Source organism: Cervus elaphus, chromosome 7 (assembly GCF_910594005.1).
Source record: "Cervus elaphus chromosome 7, mCerEla1.1, whole genome shotgun sequence".
In the NCBI taxonomy this organism is placed as follows: Eukaryota; Metazoa; Chordata; class Mammalia; order Artiodactyla; family Cervidae; genus Cervus; species Cervus elaphus.
The window spans coordinates 29870347-29886022 of record NC_057821.1 but is presented as its reverse complement, the minus strand read 5'-3'; the positions used below and the strand labels follow the sequence as shown (position 1 = coordinate 29886022).

Here is a 15676-nt window from a genome sequence, read left to right as displayed (position 1 = left end):
TAGCTTGGTGGATTTATCTCTGGGCTTTCTATTCTGTTCCATTGATCTATATTTCTGTCTTTGTGCCAGTATCATACTGTCTTGATGACTGTGGCTTTGTGGTAGAGTCTGAAGTCAGGCAGGTTGATTCCTCCAGTTCCATTCTTCTTTCTCAAGATTACTTTGGCTATTCGAGGTTTTTTGTATTTCCATACAAATTGTGAAATTCTTTGGTCTAGTTCTGTGAAAAATACCGTTGGTAGCTTGATAGGGATTGCATTGAATCTATAGACTGCTTTGGGTAGAATAGCCATTTTGACAATATTGATTCTTCCAATCCATGAACACGGTGTGTTTCTCCATCTGTTTGTGTCCTCTTTGATTTCTTTCATCAGTGTTTTATAGTTTTCTATGTATAGGTCTTTTGTTTCTTTAGGTAGATATACTCCTAAGTATTTTATTCTTTTTGTTGCAATGGTGAATGGTATTGTTTCCTTAATTTCTCTTTCTGTTTTTTCATTGTTAGTATATAGGAATGCAAGGGATTTCTGTGTGTTAATTTTATATCCTGCAACTTTACTATATTCATTGATTAGCCTAATGAGATGGATGAAGCTGGAGCCCATTATACAGAGTGAAGTAAGCCAGAAAGATAAAGAACATTACAGCATACTAACACATATATATGGAATTTAGAAAGGTGATAACGATAACCCTATATGCAAAACAGAAAAAGAGACACAGAAATACAGAACAGACTTTTGAACTCTGTGGGAGAATGTGAGGGTGGGATATTTCAAAAGAACAGCATGTATACTATCTATGGTGAAACAGATCACCAGCCCAGGTGGGATGCATGAGACAAGTGCTCCAGCCTGGTGCACTGGGAAGACCCAGAGGAATCGGGCGGAGAGGGAGGTGGGAGGGGGGACTGGGATTGGGAATACATGTAAATCCATGGCTGATTCATATCAATGTATGACAAAACCCACTGGAAAAAAAAATAATAATACTAAAAAAAATAAAAATAAAAAAATAAAAAAAAAATTAAAAAAAAAATAATAAAGGAGAGAAGATTGAGGTACAAAAGGATTAAACGACATTTTTAAAGTCACTCAGCTGGTAAAAGGAATCACTGGGATTTGAAGGAAGAAGGAAAATGTATTTTATAAAGTAACTTAAAATGCAAGACAAATTTGCCATAACCAGTGAATCAAACCTAAAGAGATTTTAGAGAATAAAAAGTTAATCACTAGAGTTTCCTTCAGAAATTTATAATAAAGGAATCATGTGATTTAGATGGGGGAAGAGTGAGATAGAGGCACCGCAAGTGGTAGAAATATTATAATTAATGAGTAAGAAAACAAAATAAAGAAGGAAGAGAGAGAAGGAAATGTTTAATGTGCCCATAATTATCTTGAGGAGTTAGAAATTTGTATATAAAAATAAGAGAAATTTACTTAAAGGAGCCAAGTATTTGAAACTCTTTCTGGTGTTTTCACTCAGAGGTTAGAAATTCATCAAATTTATTTAGATATCTGTTGGGTAGCATTTCAGAGCAAGTAAGTTTCCAATGCTTGATTGTTTTTTGTGTATCTTATCTTGTTTGAATTTTTTGTTTCTTCCTTTTACTTTCAAATTTTCTTAATAGGATCAGCACTAATGCTTGGAAGAGGTAAAAGGAGTCCTGATACTCTGACTTTTCACTGTGCGAAATCTATGACGTGCTCCAGTTCCCATGATGTTTCTGACTAGGGTCGGTTTGAGAAAGATGAAGATACCAAAATGCATTGGCTCCCCCTGGACTGCTGATCCACCTGCCTTCTTCATGCTGTCTTTTGCTCAACCTGTATTTAGGAAACTCTGCCTTCTTGCAATCTGTTTTCATCTATACTCTGTTGTTTCTGTTAAATATTCATGACAAGTAGGGTTGATGGTAGCTGTATTGAAACTTTTTAGAACAGAAGACAACAAAATCCAAAGGAATGATAACTAACCAGAAGACACTCATCACAGAAGGAAAATTTCCCAATTACTTTGCTGGTTCTTTTTATTCTTTTCTTAATAATCTTTCAATATTATACTGATAATGTTGGTTTGATATTTCATCATAATTGGAATATAGATGCAGATTACAGCAGAAATGAGAGTTTCATCTTAGCATTTCTGATTTTTAGTTTCCAGTGGTTTCTTTTTATCATTGATACCCATCCTTAGAAGGGGTGTTTAGAGGTCTCAGCTGGAATTTCTCCTATCAGTGCCAATATGTGGGTCAGTAATCAGAGTTCACTAGATGATTTTATCTTATTGGGATTTTCTGATCGATCCTGGCTGGAAACACCACTCTTTGTAATCTTTCTGGTGGCTTACATCTTTGCCCTGTTTGGAAATATCTCTGTTATCCTAGTTTCCTGCCTGGATCCCCAGCTAGACAGTCCCATGTACTTTTTTGTCTCTAATCTATCCCTTCTGGATCTCTGCTTTACTACCAGTACTGTCCCACAGATGCTAGTCAACCTTTGGGGACCAGAAAAGACCATTAGCTATGGTGGTTGTGTTGCCCAGCTCTATATTTCCTTGGCCTTGGGTTCTACGGAATGCATACTTCTAGCCATCATGGCCTTTGACCGTTATGCTGCTATTTGCAAGCCCCTTCGCTACCCAATCATCATGAACCAGAGACGCTGTGTCCACATGGCCACTGGGACCTGGATTAGTGGCTTTGCTAACTCCCTTGTGCAGTCCACTCTCACCGTGTTGACCCCAAGATGTGGACAGAGGGTGATGGACCATTTCTTCTGTGAAGTTCCTGCTCTTCTGAAACTAGCTTGTACAGATACCCATGTGAATGAGGCTGAGCTCAATGTGCTAGGGGCTTTGCTACTTCTGGTGCCCCTCTTCCTCATCACGGGCATTTATGTGTTCATTGCCCGGGCAGTAATGAGAATCCGCTCTGCTGAAAGTCGCTGGAAGGCCTTTAATACCTGTGCTTCACATTTGCTGGTGGTCTCACTCTTTTACTTTACAGCCATCAGTATGTATGTCCAGCCTCCCTCTAGTTATTCTCGGGACAGAGGGAAGATCATGGCTCTCTTCTATGGAATCGTCACACCCACACTCAATCCATTTATCTATACACTGAGGAACAAGGATGTGAAAGCTGCCCTTAGAAGGGCACTAACTAAGGAATTTTGGGTCAGGACAAGATGATCTTTGAAGAGAAGACCTAAGAAGTAAGGATGAATGTGTCTGCCTTTCGAAGAAGATTTCAGACATGGAAGTGATGAGAGGACAGTGTATTAAGTTCACAGGTGAAACAGGACAAAGAAAGAAACCATCAACTCTTAATGATCTCCATAGAGCCCTTATCTACTTTTGAGACTATCTGTTTTTGCAATATTGGATCTTACCAAGTCATGTCAATTTTTTCCCTAACCCTTATGACTAGCTAACTTGGTTTCAGGCGGAAAACCTGGTGTAATAGCTAGAGAAAAGATATTTAGAAAGTTTTAAAAGGTATATTTGACATAAACTGTTCCTAGGTGAATCCCAAGTAAATTGGAAATGATCCCATGTTTTAAAAAATGCCACTACTGTCCTGAGTTAACTTTAACCAACATATATTGAAAGCATTTAGTCATCTTCTAACAATCAATGTCCAATTATGTCATTCACCAAAGACCCCAGAGGCAAGTGAAATCAAGAAACATTTAGGTCAAAAGCATATAAGATAGACATATGCAAAGGGAAATACATAAAAAATTTAGACTCAGTGATTTTAAATATGTTACTTTTGCCATAAACCTTAGCCAGTCTTATGGTATGATAAATAACAATGAGGCCAGGGCAAATACAAATAAAACTTACTGTGGAGGAAGAGAGAAAAAGCAGAAGAATGCTTTGAACAGTGAACAGTGATGGAAAAACCTAAGGCTGAAAATATTCTAACTCAAGAAAACTTACTAGTAATTTATGAGTTACTAGTAGTTATGAGTTAGTAGTTTATGAGTCAGTAGTTTATGAGAGACAACTTCTTTTACCACTTGACTGGGTAAGGTAGGCCTAGTTCAATGTAGGAGTTATGAGAATATCATACTGAGTTTCAAGCCTTGGTTGACTTCTTAGCTTTACTTGAAAAAAGGTCTTATAGCCTCTGGTTATAAACTGCCTTACAAATACAAATTAGTTAAACATGCCTAAAGAAAAGCAACTGAGTTCAGTAAAAACTCAACATCATTGCCTGGAATGCAAATCAAATCTTTTTGTTCATTAATGAGTATATTTAGCCCCATAGATAGAGTGATAAACATACGTGTGCCTTTTGGGGAAAACCAATTATTATCTTTGACTATAGTTTCTTTGCCACCAAATAGGGACATTAACCCTTGCCTTAATTCAAAGGTGCTTGAAATTGCCTTTCTTAGCAAACTTTGAATTTAATATTTAATACTATAGCTCTGTGGCCCATAAAACAAATCTAAATAACAAAATTTTAGTTCTAAATTCATAGAACTGTACATAATTCTTTTCCCACATGGGTCATTACAGAGCATTATTCTGAGGATCAGTAAAATTTCTGCCAATCTCTCTTTTGTAGTACACATCCCCAAACTTTCTTTATAAAATCATCCTTTCCAAAATACATTTAACCATTTTTACTTATTTTAGTCCTCTAGTTATTTCAAAGTAATGAATCACAGTCCCTTAATAAGGTAATCTCTAGGGTCTTGATAAACATGAATTTCTCAAAATCCATCAATGTGTTTCATCAGATTCCTTAATTTTGGAGAATAAATACACTGGATGGTATGAATTTTGGAATCTGAATTAAATTGGTGTATGACTAGGAACATTAACAATCTATGTGTTCAACATGGCCAAAAATCATGTAAAATTTTGAATTGCAAATACTGAAGACAAGATGTAATTAAATATGCAAAAGCTCTCCCTCCCAAAGATAAAATATTCTAGTAAATCGAGATCACCTCATATAATGGAATATTTCATATGAATTTCTCTTTCTCCCCACATATCAGTAAGAATCTTGGCATTTTCCTACTCAGCATATTCGAATGTATTTAGAATTTGTTTTTCTGACAACAGTTAACCCCAATCACATGAGGTGTCCTCTCAGGTGGGTTCTATTTGAACACTTTATCAATGCGTTGCCTTTCAATGTAAGTCCTTCCCAAGCCCATATAACATTCATATTTGTAATTTCTCAGATTACTGCAGATTTCTTTTTCATGCTTTGGACATGATAAACGTTCAGTAAATGCACCCAACATGATTGAATCTAGACCTGTTCCTTTTTCTCTTTTTTCCCACTGCAACCCTCCCCCTCTCTTCCTAAAAAGAACAATGCAAAGTTAAGTTACAGTCAGTTAAGTTACAGTTAAGTTAAGTTACAGTGAACATTTCCAATTTGTGTGGTCCAACTAGGAGACAGATGAAGCTAAAATATAAGGAAATGGATTTTAAAGAAATGAAGATTCCTAGTTAGATTAGAGAAAGAAAATCTGTTCCTTCAATTCTAACATAATCTGGAAAAGTATACTAAACTTAAAAAAAAATTTGATAACAGTGTTTGTCACAATTCATGATCCATTTTACACAGGACTTCATGTCACTATATAATAAAATACATGCTAATATTTATATTAAAAATGTTTATAGTATTAATTTATTCATTCTTGATAAAGCAATGTATTTCTCAGAGCTTGTATGTTGTACTTCTCAGAGAGTATTCGAGGTTATGAAATAAAAATGCTAATCTTCTTGAGTTTATTAGTTTTGCTTGACAGTCTATATAAAATTTAAATAAATGAACATTGAAACTACTATTTTGTATTAGAACAAACATAGATCTATTATGCTGTGGAAGTTGCATACATTTTTAAGCAAAAACATGGGACCACAAAAAAAATTAGCACTGCTGTTGGAGGTTGCTTCCAATATGCCCCCTCCCAAATCCTAAGGGTATGTTTTGATTTACCTTCAATATTACAGACATATCAGAACAAAAACTTGAGACTTAAAAAAATTCTGAATTTTTAATATTTTTACATAAATGATACCTGATATTTTAGAATTTTATACATTAAAATACACAGTTAAATGAATTACAGTACAGGTACTGTCAAGCAGGCAAATAAATATAGTGCAATATTGAAAACAATTAATGAAAAAATTTAAATACTCTTAGAAGTATTACTAAAACATCAGTAAATTTATTAAATTTTATATTAGTAAATTTTATAAATATCAGTAAGTTATTATACTGAGAAATATTTTGTGATATAGAAAAAGCAGTAAGGAAGCATATTCAACAAGATAAAATAATCTATTTCAAAACAAAGTCTAGTGTCTATTTATTAGAGGAGCACTAGAAAATTCCCAACGATGTCAAAAACAAATCAAGGCTTAGATTATGTGGCACTACACAGATTCCTCTTTCCTACCATGTGTGATATCCCATTTTAACATCTACCTTCTAATTCTTTTGGGACCACATAATTCAGGAAAATAAAATGTGAGTCTAAGTGATGAGTGTCTTTTCTGGATTAATAGTTTTTAAAAAAACACTTTTTCCTACTTCATCTATGCCATATTTTGAGATGACTGGCTCCCAAGATAAATAAAATCTGGATCCCCCAATAATTGGAAAGAAGGAAGCACCAACTTCCCAAGTCAGATTTTATGTGCATAAGAAATACAGTGTTTTGTTTTAAATCACTGGGATTTGGAATTGATTTGTTATTGCAGCAAAACCTATGTTACCTTGACTCATATAAGTACCATACACACAAAATTCCAAATGTAAGAAATTGTATTATTTAAATATAATTGTAAAAAAAAATGCTTAAAACTGATACCTGCAGTAAATATTGCAGTTAGGTAAAGTATCAGTATTCCCATTATGATTCATGTAAAATTACTAGAAATATAAAGCCACTTTTGTTCATGCTGCCCCTTACAACAATAGTCCTGCTTATAAACATAAGCCAGCACATGATTTTCTGAGTTAGAATGATAAAATTTAAAAACCTTAAATTTCTTTCTAAATCTACAGCTTGATTGGTGAGAGGGTTACATAGAGAACACAAACCAGCGAGCAGGTTTAAACTCATATTTCTTACATTAGTTGAACTTGTACAAAAAGATGGCACTACTAATATAAAGGTATCCAACTGAAACTTTATCACTCTTTTTACCACAAATACTTTGATTTTTCATAAAGTAAATTCTGGGGAAAATTTTCAGTTAATAACTACATTGGACCATAGCCTTAGGACCACTCGCTTATGGCAATAATTCTACATGAATCAATCTTACCGGTTACTTTAATTTTCTAGATTAAAGAGTAGCAGAAGAAAAAAGAAACCTGTTAAATGAGTTCTAGTGTTTTAATCCTCGGTATTTAGAAGGAAAAGTAGAGTGGGAATAGTTAGGCCTTTCTCCTCAATCACACAATAGGTTCTAAGTGAGCAAATCCTTGAAAGTAAAAGGTGAATGAGATTTCAGGTCTTAAATTCCTCACTCATCTATCTGTGACATGTTCTCAGACCATAATGAAGTTAAACTAGAAATCAGCAACAGAAAGATAACAGGAGAATATCTAAGGCTTTGAAACTAAGTAATATTTCTCTAAGTAATCCATGGATCAAAGAGAAAATCAAAGGAAATATCAAAATTTGTGGTATGCAGTGCTTAAAGGGTAATACTTATTAGTAAATGCTCATTTTAAAAAAATAGTAAAGGCCTCAAATCAATAATCTAAACTTTTACCTTAAGTAAAAAACAAAAAAAGAGAAACAAAATGAACCCACATAAAGTAGAAACAAAAAAATACTAAAGAATAGAATTCTGATTTAACCCTCCCCACATTTCCCCTTTGGTAACCATAAATTTGCTTTTGATATCTCTTTGTTTCTGTTTTGTAGATATGTCCATTTGTTACCTTTTTAAAATGAAATTCTACATGTGAGTGATACCATATGATAATTTTCTTTCTCTGAGTTACTTCACTTAGTATAAAAATCTCTAGGTCCATCATGTTTCTGCAAATAGCATTATTTCACTTTTTTTTTACATTTAGGAGTAGATGTAAGATTAAACACTTTTAAAAATTTATCTTATTGCTTAAAAGGTAGATCTCATGTTTAATGTTCGTACCACAATTTTTTTTAAAATGCCTTTCCCATTATCATAGGTATTTGAAAAGAGAATACGTTCATTTTTGGATGTATTATCCATCTGTGGTAGCCTACTGTTAAACTGGTGAGTGAATTATCAGGTTCAGAGTTATTTCAGAAAAGATATAGTGTTTGGATGAAGCCTAGACTCAGTCTTCTTTTAACTCTAACTCCTTTGATTCTGTAATTTTGTATGAGTTTACGTAACAATTACTAAACATTCTCTTTTTAAATGAGGTCCATACAAACACACATGACTTCATGGGTGACCAATAAAGTTAAAATTGATCATTCTTACTAGAGAAACTTAAGTCTGAACTTACAGAAAATAAATTATATATGTTGTATATTTTTCACTTCCTGGAATGCAGAATCTAAGATTCAGTTAAACCCAGATGATAATTAACTACTTTTCACTGAAACAATCCTTGAGGGACAGGTCCATGAAGTCCCATGCTTGAACTCATAGTGTTTACGTGAAACATCAACCACACTGAACAAGTTTGTTCCCTAGTGCCTGGGAAAGACTGACTTCATGGGCTGTCCATAGGCTCATGGGTATCAACAGCTCAGTGGGAAGTTAAAATATCTCTGGGTCTATGCTCACTGTTTAATCTTATATGAAAACATCTCAGTCCTTTCCCTACATGAAAATTACAAACATCGAGCCACCAGCTCAATTCTAGAATAAAGATGTTCAATTTTAGGATTAAAAGAGATTGGTTCCTACTGATGAAGATCAACTCTGGTGAGTGAAACTTCTCTATATTTTATAAAACATTGTATAGCTGTGCTCCAAAATTTATATATTTCCTTTCACATTTCATTTGTTTTTTAAACCACATTTTTCATGCTTTTGTACCCATTAGTCCTCCCAAATGCTTCTTGCAAATCCACAAATGACCCTCACAATGGTAAATTCAATACTGTTATTGTTATTTTAAATTTCCTTTCTTAAATTAATGAATCTATTGTACATGGGGGCTTCTCTGGTGGCTCAGTGGTAAGAAATCTGCCTGCAACGCAGGAGGTGCAGGAGATGTGGGTTTGATCCCTGGGTTGGGAAGATCCCCTGGAGAAGGATATGGCAACCAACTCCAGTATTCTTTCCTGGAGAACCCCTTAGACAGAGGAACCTGGTGAACTATGGTCCACAGGGTCACAAAGAGTCAGACGCAGCTGAAGCAACTTAGCACACATTGTACATTTTTTTTTTTCTTTTAAAGCATCTATCTTCCATTGGCTTTATGATGTCACTCCTTACAGGTTTTCTCCTTTTTCTGTAAATATTTTTTCTCAGTCTGACTCAGTCCTCTTCTCTACATCTATTTAAATTTGATGGTATCTAAAAGTCTATCCTCAGACCTCTTTTCCATCCTTTTTTTAATTCAAAATTATTCTTGTAAGAGCACTTTTACTGAATTGGGGGTGTTTCAAGCACTGCCATAGTCTTCTAGTTCCAAATCCTCATATCCAACTTCATGGTTGGCACACCTCAGACTGGGCTTCTCCCACCAGAACTCATTTCTTCTCCCAATCATCTGCCTGTCACTGTTATCTGTTTCAAAAAATAGGAAAATTTATCCTTCATCTGCACATTCATCAACCATCAAGACTTTATCTGCTTATCTCTCCAGAAAATTCTCATAACTTTTTTCAAACTATGTGAAGCTGTTGATCACATTTAGAAGTTCAATTTTTGAAAAAGGGCTAAAGATTTTTCTGAGTTAAATATTACCACATTCCCATGAAGATAAATTTGTCTTGATTTTAGTAGCTCTTTGCTGAGTACACTTAGTTACTTGACTAATAACTATATCAATATCATACATTCTTTCCTACTGTTCTTTGGCTTCCTAAACAGAGTCATCCCTGCTATCTTCAGAGTGACCATGGCCAACCTGACCTCAGTGAGTGGATTCCTCCTCATGGGGTTTTCTGCTGACTGTAAGCTTCAGATTTTACATGCACTGCTGTTTTTGGTGACATACCTGCTGGCCTTGACAGGCAACCTCCTCATTATCACCATAACTACCTTGGACCATCGCCTCCATTCCCCCATGTATTACTTCTTGAAGCACCTCTCTCTTCTGGACCTCTGTTTCATCTCTGTCACTGTCCCCCAGTCCATCGCAAATTCACTTATGAACAATGGCTACATTTCCCTTGGTCAGTGCATTCTTCAAGTTTTCTTCTTCATAGCTCTGGCCTCGTCAGAAGTGGCCATCCTCACAGTGATGTCTTATGACCGGTATGTAGCCATCTGTCAACCACTGCAATATGAGACCATTATGGACCCCTGTGCCTGTAGGCATGCCGTGATAGCTGTCTGGGTTGCTGGGGGCCTCTCTGGGCTCATGCATGCCGCTGTTAACTTCTCCATACCGCTCTGTGGGGAGAGAGTCATTCACCAATTCTTCTGTGATGTTCCTCAGGTGCTAAAACTAGCCTGCTCTTATGAATTCATTAATGAGATCGCAGTGGCTGCATTCACAACCTCAACAGCATTTATCTGTTTGATCTCTATTGTGCTTTCCTACATTCGCATCTTCTCTGCGGTGCTGAGAATTCCATCAGCTGAGGGAAGAACCAAAGTCTTCTCTACCTGCCTACCCCACCTATTTGTAGTCACCTTCTTCCTCTCAGCTGCAGGCTTTGAGTTTCTAAGGCCCCCTTCTGAGTCCCAGTCGGCTATGGATCTCATGTTCTCCATCTTCTATACTGTGATACCTCCAACGCTCAATCCAGTTATCTACAGTTTACGGAATGAAGCCATGAAGGCAGCTCTGAGGAAGATACTGTCAAAAGAAGAATTCCCTTAGAGAAAGGTGCATTTAAAAGCCATTTTTAAACTCTAAAGTACCATACAAATAAAAGGTACTGTTATTATGTTTCAGATTGTAGGAGGAATAAATCTGATTTCTTTCCGGAACTCCCTTCTAACTTTTCTGTTCTTTATAGTCTTCTCGGAGAAGGCAATGGCAACCCACACCAGTACTCTTGCTTGGAAAAATCCCATGGACAAAGGAGCCTGGTAGGCTGCAGTCCATGGGGTCGCTAAGAGTCGGACACGACTGAGCGACTTCACTTTCACTTTTCACTTTCACACATTGGAGAAGGAAATGGCAACCCACTCCAGTGTTCTTGCCTGGAGAATCCCAGGGACGGGGGAGCCTGGTGGGCTGCCGTCTATGGGGTCGCACAGAGTCAGACACGACTGAAGCGACTTAGCAGCAGCAGCAAAACATAATTCTTCAGAATTTAAGATGTTATGGTTCTAGGGATATTGGTCTTCTTTCCACAAATTCAATTTTTATTTTTAGGCATCTTATAGGATTTTTTTCTGAACTAAAAGAGAAAAGGTAACTAGTTTGGGACTTGGTGAGCACAATTTAAAGCTGGCTTTTACACATCTATGGGTATAGCTGAGTCCCTTCGTTATTCACCTGAAACTATCACAACATTGTTAATGAGCTATCCCAGTAAAAAATAAAAAGGCTTGACAAAAATAAAGTTGGCTTTTAACAAATAGATTCCAGACTGCTGCCAAATAACTTGATTGTGTTCATGAGATAGTATATCTATGATGTATTATGTGATTTCCAATAGACCTCCAGGTTTCTTATGTGCATCAAGTACCCATATTAATTTTCCCTTCCTTTTATGTACTATAATAGCTTTTCCCGTACCTATTTATTCAGTCTCTAATAAATGTCAGGTACAGTATATACATTTTTCTTTTGATTTTATTAAGCAACTGTTCTACCTATGCCCCATTCTATTAATTAGGACACTAAATTTAGAAGAGATTAATTTCTTGAGACTTCTCAAAGAATAGTAAATATGTGGTTCAAAGTAATATTTGTCTGATTCCAAGCTCACTTATTTGCCTGTACTCACTGCAAATGATTTGTTTCTCTGTGTGTGTGCATGCTAAGTTGTTTCAGTTGTGTCCAACCTTTGCAACCCCATGTCAGTATACGTGTTTTTGTATCATCTGTAAAAATAAGCACATTCTACTATTATACACTAATGAGATAGCCTTCAGCAGAATGCTGTGTAGCCTTTAAAACAGTAAATCTATGTCCTTACAGCTTCAGAAGAAGCCTTTGTAATATAATTGAATAAACTTATAGTCATATGATTATTACTGGAAAATATTAATAATGTATATAAAAGTTGGTAAGAGAATTCAGAAATTACAAAACATCATGGACTTACATTCATTTTTAAGTATACTTATAAAGTAGTTGCATATATTTAAATAATAAATTTTAATGAACTGAGCCTCTTTATAAGATTTTCAGGTACTGTTGCTAAATTTGTTTTAGGATCTTTTAGTAGATAGTTTTATGTTTATTAGAGACCACAATGGTTGCCCAAAATAACTGTTCCAAATCTGAGATGTAATGCATAGGCCTCAATTTCTATAAACAATGATTTCTAGTTTCCCAGGACACCTGACATTAAAAATTTCTTCTAATGTTTAAAATCATGTTTGCCTTTCTGGAATGCATGATTTAGCTATTACAGCGGTTCTCCAACTGTGGCATTCAGTCCAGCAGCAGCAGCATCAGGCAGTTTGTTGAGCATTCAAATGTATGGAGGTACCATTAAACCTTCTGAATCAGAATTACTAAGTGTGAGGTTTAGGTATCTGTTTTATCAAGTTCTCCAGGTGAGCCATACCTCTACTAAAGTTTGCAAACTGTTGAACTAGGAACAAAATCCCCACAGTTTACCAAGTCACTCCCCCTCTGTGTGAAAAGTTACAAGTCCCAGGTGACAGAGAAGGAGAGAAAATGAAATAGTCTCATCATTCAGTTCAGGCTTGCATTACAAAAGATGGGGCGGGGGGGGGGGGGGGGGGGAGGAAATCCCAAAAGCAACAGAAACCTTGGGTTCTCAAGGGAAACAAGATGTCTTAAAAGATCTCATTATAGATGAGAAAGGTCAAAATTTTGTGATCAAAAACAAAATTTTGTGGTAGCTTTCATAACTACCCACACACCAATAGTGGCTGTGGTAAGTTTTACAATCTTGAATGAGGAAAGAGAAAAATGTTTTATGGAAATTGACAGAACGTATATTCTTCAAATTGAATTTGAAAAAGCAAGACTATTCATTCTAACAAGGGAAATGAGCTGTTAATAGGTCATAGATTTAATTCACATGAATATATTACGAAATGAGCAATTTAAGAAAAGTCAGTAAATTAAGAAAGGTTAATATTTTATATGTTTATATAAACATTCAGTAAAGTAATTGCACTGTAACATGTATAGTACTTACACTGTACTATAACAGTAGAGTAACTGTACTATAGTGATATCATAGTCTCTGATATCACCATGAAAGACAAAGCCTTGAATAGATAAATGTTCAGTGTAATTTTGGCTTTTTTCCCCAATGTTTCTGCATGTCTTCCATAAATACTCAGAGATTTTAGATGTAAGACAGTGGTATGAATTTCAAAGGAAAAGGCTTGGTGCTTAGATTCGATTCTGTCACTGAAGTATTCTGAATCTTATTTTTTTCTTTTAAAAAGAGAGATTAAAATGCTTAGGCCATAGAAGATAAAAAAAATAAAACTTGAGGTATATTTTATGACAAACTCTAGCATGGTGTCTGTCTCATGAAAATGAATGCTCAAAATTTTTCAGTTTATTTCCCAGACTGTTGATAATCACTGGTGGAAATTTGGCAGACTAAAATACTTAATGTACCAATATCAAAATTAAGTTTGGATAATAATGTCATTTATTATTTTATCAGTTCAAGGAAAAGAGGAACAAAAAAACAGGCAGCAACGGCCTCTCCAAGGCAAAAAGGGAGAAACTATTGAAAGCATAGCCTTTACTCTTTAATTCTTTCTGTTTTCTATTGGCTGTGTGAGGCTCTAATCAAAATGGAGTTAAGAGGGTGATATTCTAGATTAACTTTGCAATTCACATGCATAGAGAAAGAGAAAGACTTTTAATTTGGCAGCCAAAACAAACACTTAAAAATTTAAATTTAATGTTAATATAAAATTGTAAAGCTAATACTACTGACCCCTGCTGGTAGAAGGGGGGAGCAGATGTTGAGTTCATTCTTCCTGAAGGAGGTTGATTTCCAAGAACCTGAATTAATGAGACACACACACACGCAAAAATTTCAGGTGAGATTTCACATTTGTTGTTTAGTCGCTAATCATATCTAAGAGAAACTTATTTAGATCAGCACCCCACCCCCATTTCTCATCAGTCTGAGAGGCTTTTGTTAATTCAATAGCCTCTCTCATTTACTTTTTTTTTTCTCTTCTCGAAGTCAAACTTTCCTGTTCATAATTCAGATTTATTCTGTCTCCCTCATGTCTCCTCTGACACCTCTTTTCCTCCTGCCCTCAATCTTGCACATGGTTCAGAATAAAACTCAAAGAGATTGTTTCATTCCGCAGTTTTTTTTTGTTGTTGTTGTTGTTTTTCCCCAGCTGCTGCCTATAACTCACAGGAAGAGGAAAAAATTAAGGAATATGAGAGGCTCATGATTAAGTGACTGGTCAGTTCTCATTTCTGAGGTATATTTTAATGAAGGGAGAACTTTTGTTTATGTCCATCCTGCAAAGCCCAAAACACTATACAATGGCCTAAAACTTGATTTATTTCTTTTCTGAATTGTAGATCACTTTATACCTTTTCAGAGTGTCTTTCTGAAGTTGTATATTGGGTTTTTGAAAGTTTTCCTTCCACATTGAAAGTCACCTCAGAACAATCACTCTTTCTTCCTCTTCTTTGCAAATGCCTTTGCATGTAGTAAATAGTCAATACACACTTAAAGACTTTAGCTGAAGACAATGTGAAGAGAAATGAATTGAAATGAAATTTCAAAGAAAAAACTGTTAGGTACCAGAAGAAACCCTAGACAGATTAAACACTAAATCTGATAGTGAAATGTAAGTAATTCTTTTCTAAAAGTTTTTTTGTTCTCGATTTCAAGACGTGTTTATTAAATATAATGTTAGCTTGAAAGGCAGTAACACTGCATAATTTGGTTGTTGGCCTCACAATTATAGGAACTTTCTCTTTATTAGAATGGCTTGCCAGGGAAGAACCTTAGATATCATCCCATCCAACCACAATTCCTCTAAAGGGCCCTTCAGTGCACTAAAATAGAACAATATAATCTATCCAATTTTGTGAAACCCCTAATTAAGAACTGATCACTGAATTTCTGTTCTTGACTGAAAGCAAAGCAGCAAGTTTCACTTTGTGGAAATGGAATAGTGTTTTTAGTGGCGGAAATACAACCATTTTTCTGTGATAGGACCAGTGACTCTGATCACATCTGCACTCAGGTTTACTTTTGTTTTCTGTAAGCTCCCTGAACACAAGATATAGATATCTTCAACTTTGAGTCCCCAACATCTAGGGCACAGCTGATGAATGACAGGTACTCAAAAATTAATTGTTGAATGACAGGTACTCAAAAATTAATTGTTGAAAGAAGCATTGATGAATAAA

At 35.4% G+C, this 15676-nt stretch overlaps 2 protein-coding genes across 2 annotated transcripts; both read left to right on the top strand.

Moving 5' to 3' along the window:
* The first annotated feature begins 2244 nt into the window (after nt 1-2244).
* LOC122697800 (olfactory receptor 2B2-like) lies at nt 2245-3189 on the top strand. Its single transcript, XM_043908797.1, has one exon. It carries the CDS (start codon nt 2245-2247, stop codon nt 3187-3189), a length of 945 nt encoding a protein of 314 aa, XP_043764732.1.
* A 6877-nt stretch (nt 3190-10066) lies between these two features.
* LOC122697799 (olfactory receptor 14J1) lies at nt 10067-10996 on the top strand. The gene has a single exon (XM_043908796.1). It carries the CDS (start codon nt 10067-10069, stop codon nt 10994-10996), a length of 930 nt encoding a protein of 309 aa, XP_043764731.1.
* The last annotated feature ends 4680 nt before the right edge of the window (nt 10997-15676 follow it).

Coding starts and splice junctions, on each gene's coding strand:
- LOC122697800 (XM_043908797.1), top strand. CDS start 2,245: ATGTGGGTCAGTAATCAGAGTTCACTAGATGATTTTATCTTATTGGGA.
- LOC122697799 (XM_043908796.1), top strand. CDS start 10,067: ATGGCCAACCTGACCTCAGTGAGTGGATTCCTCCTCATGGGGTTTTCT.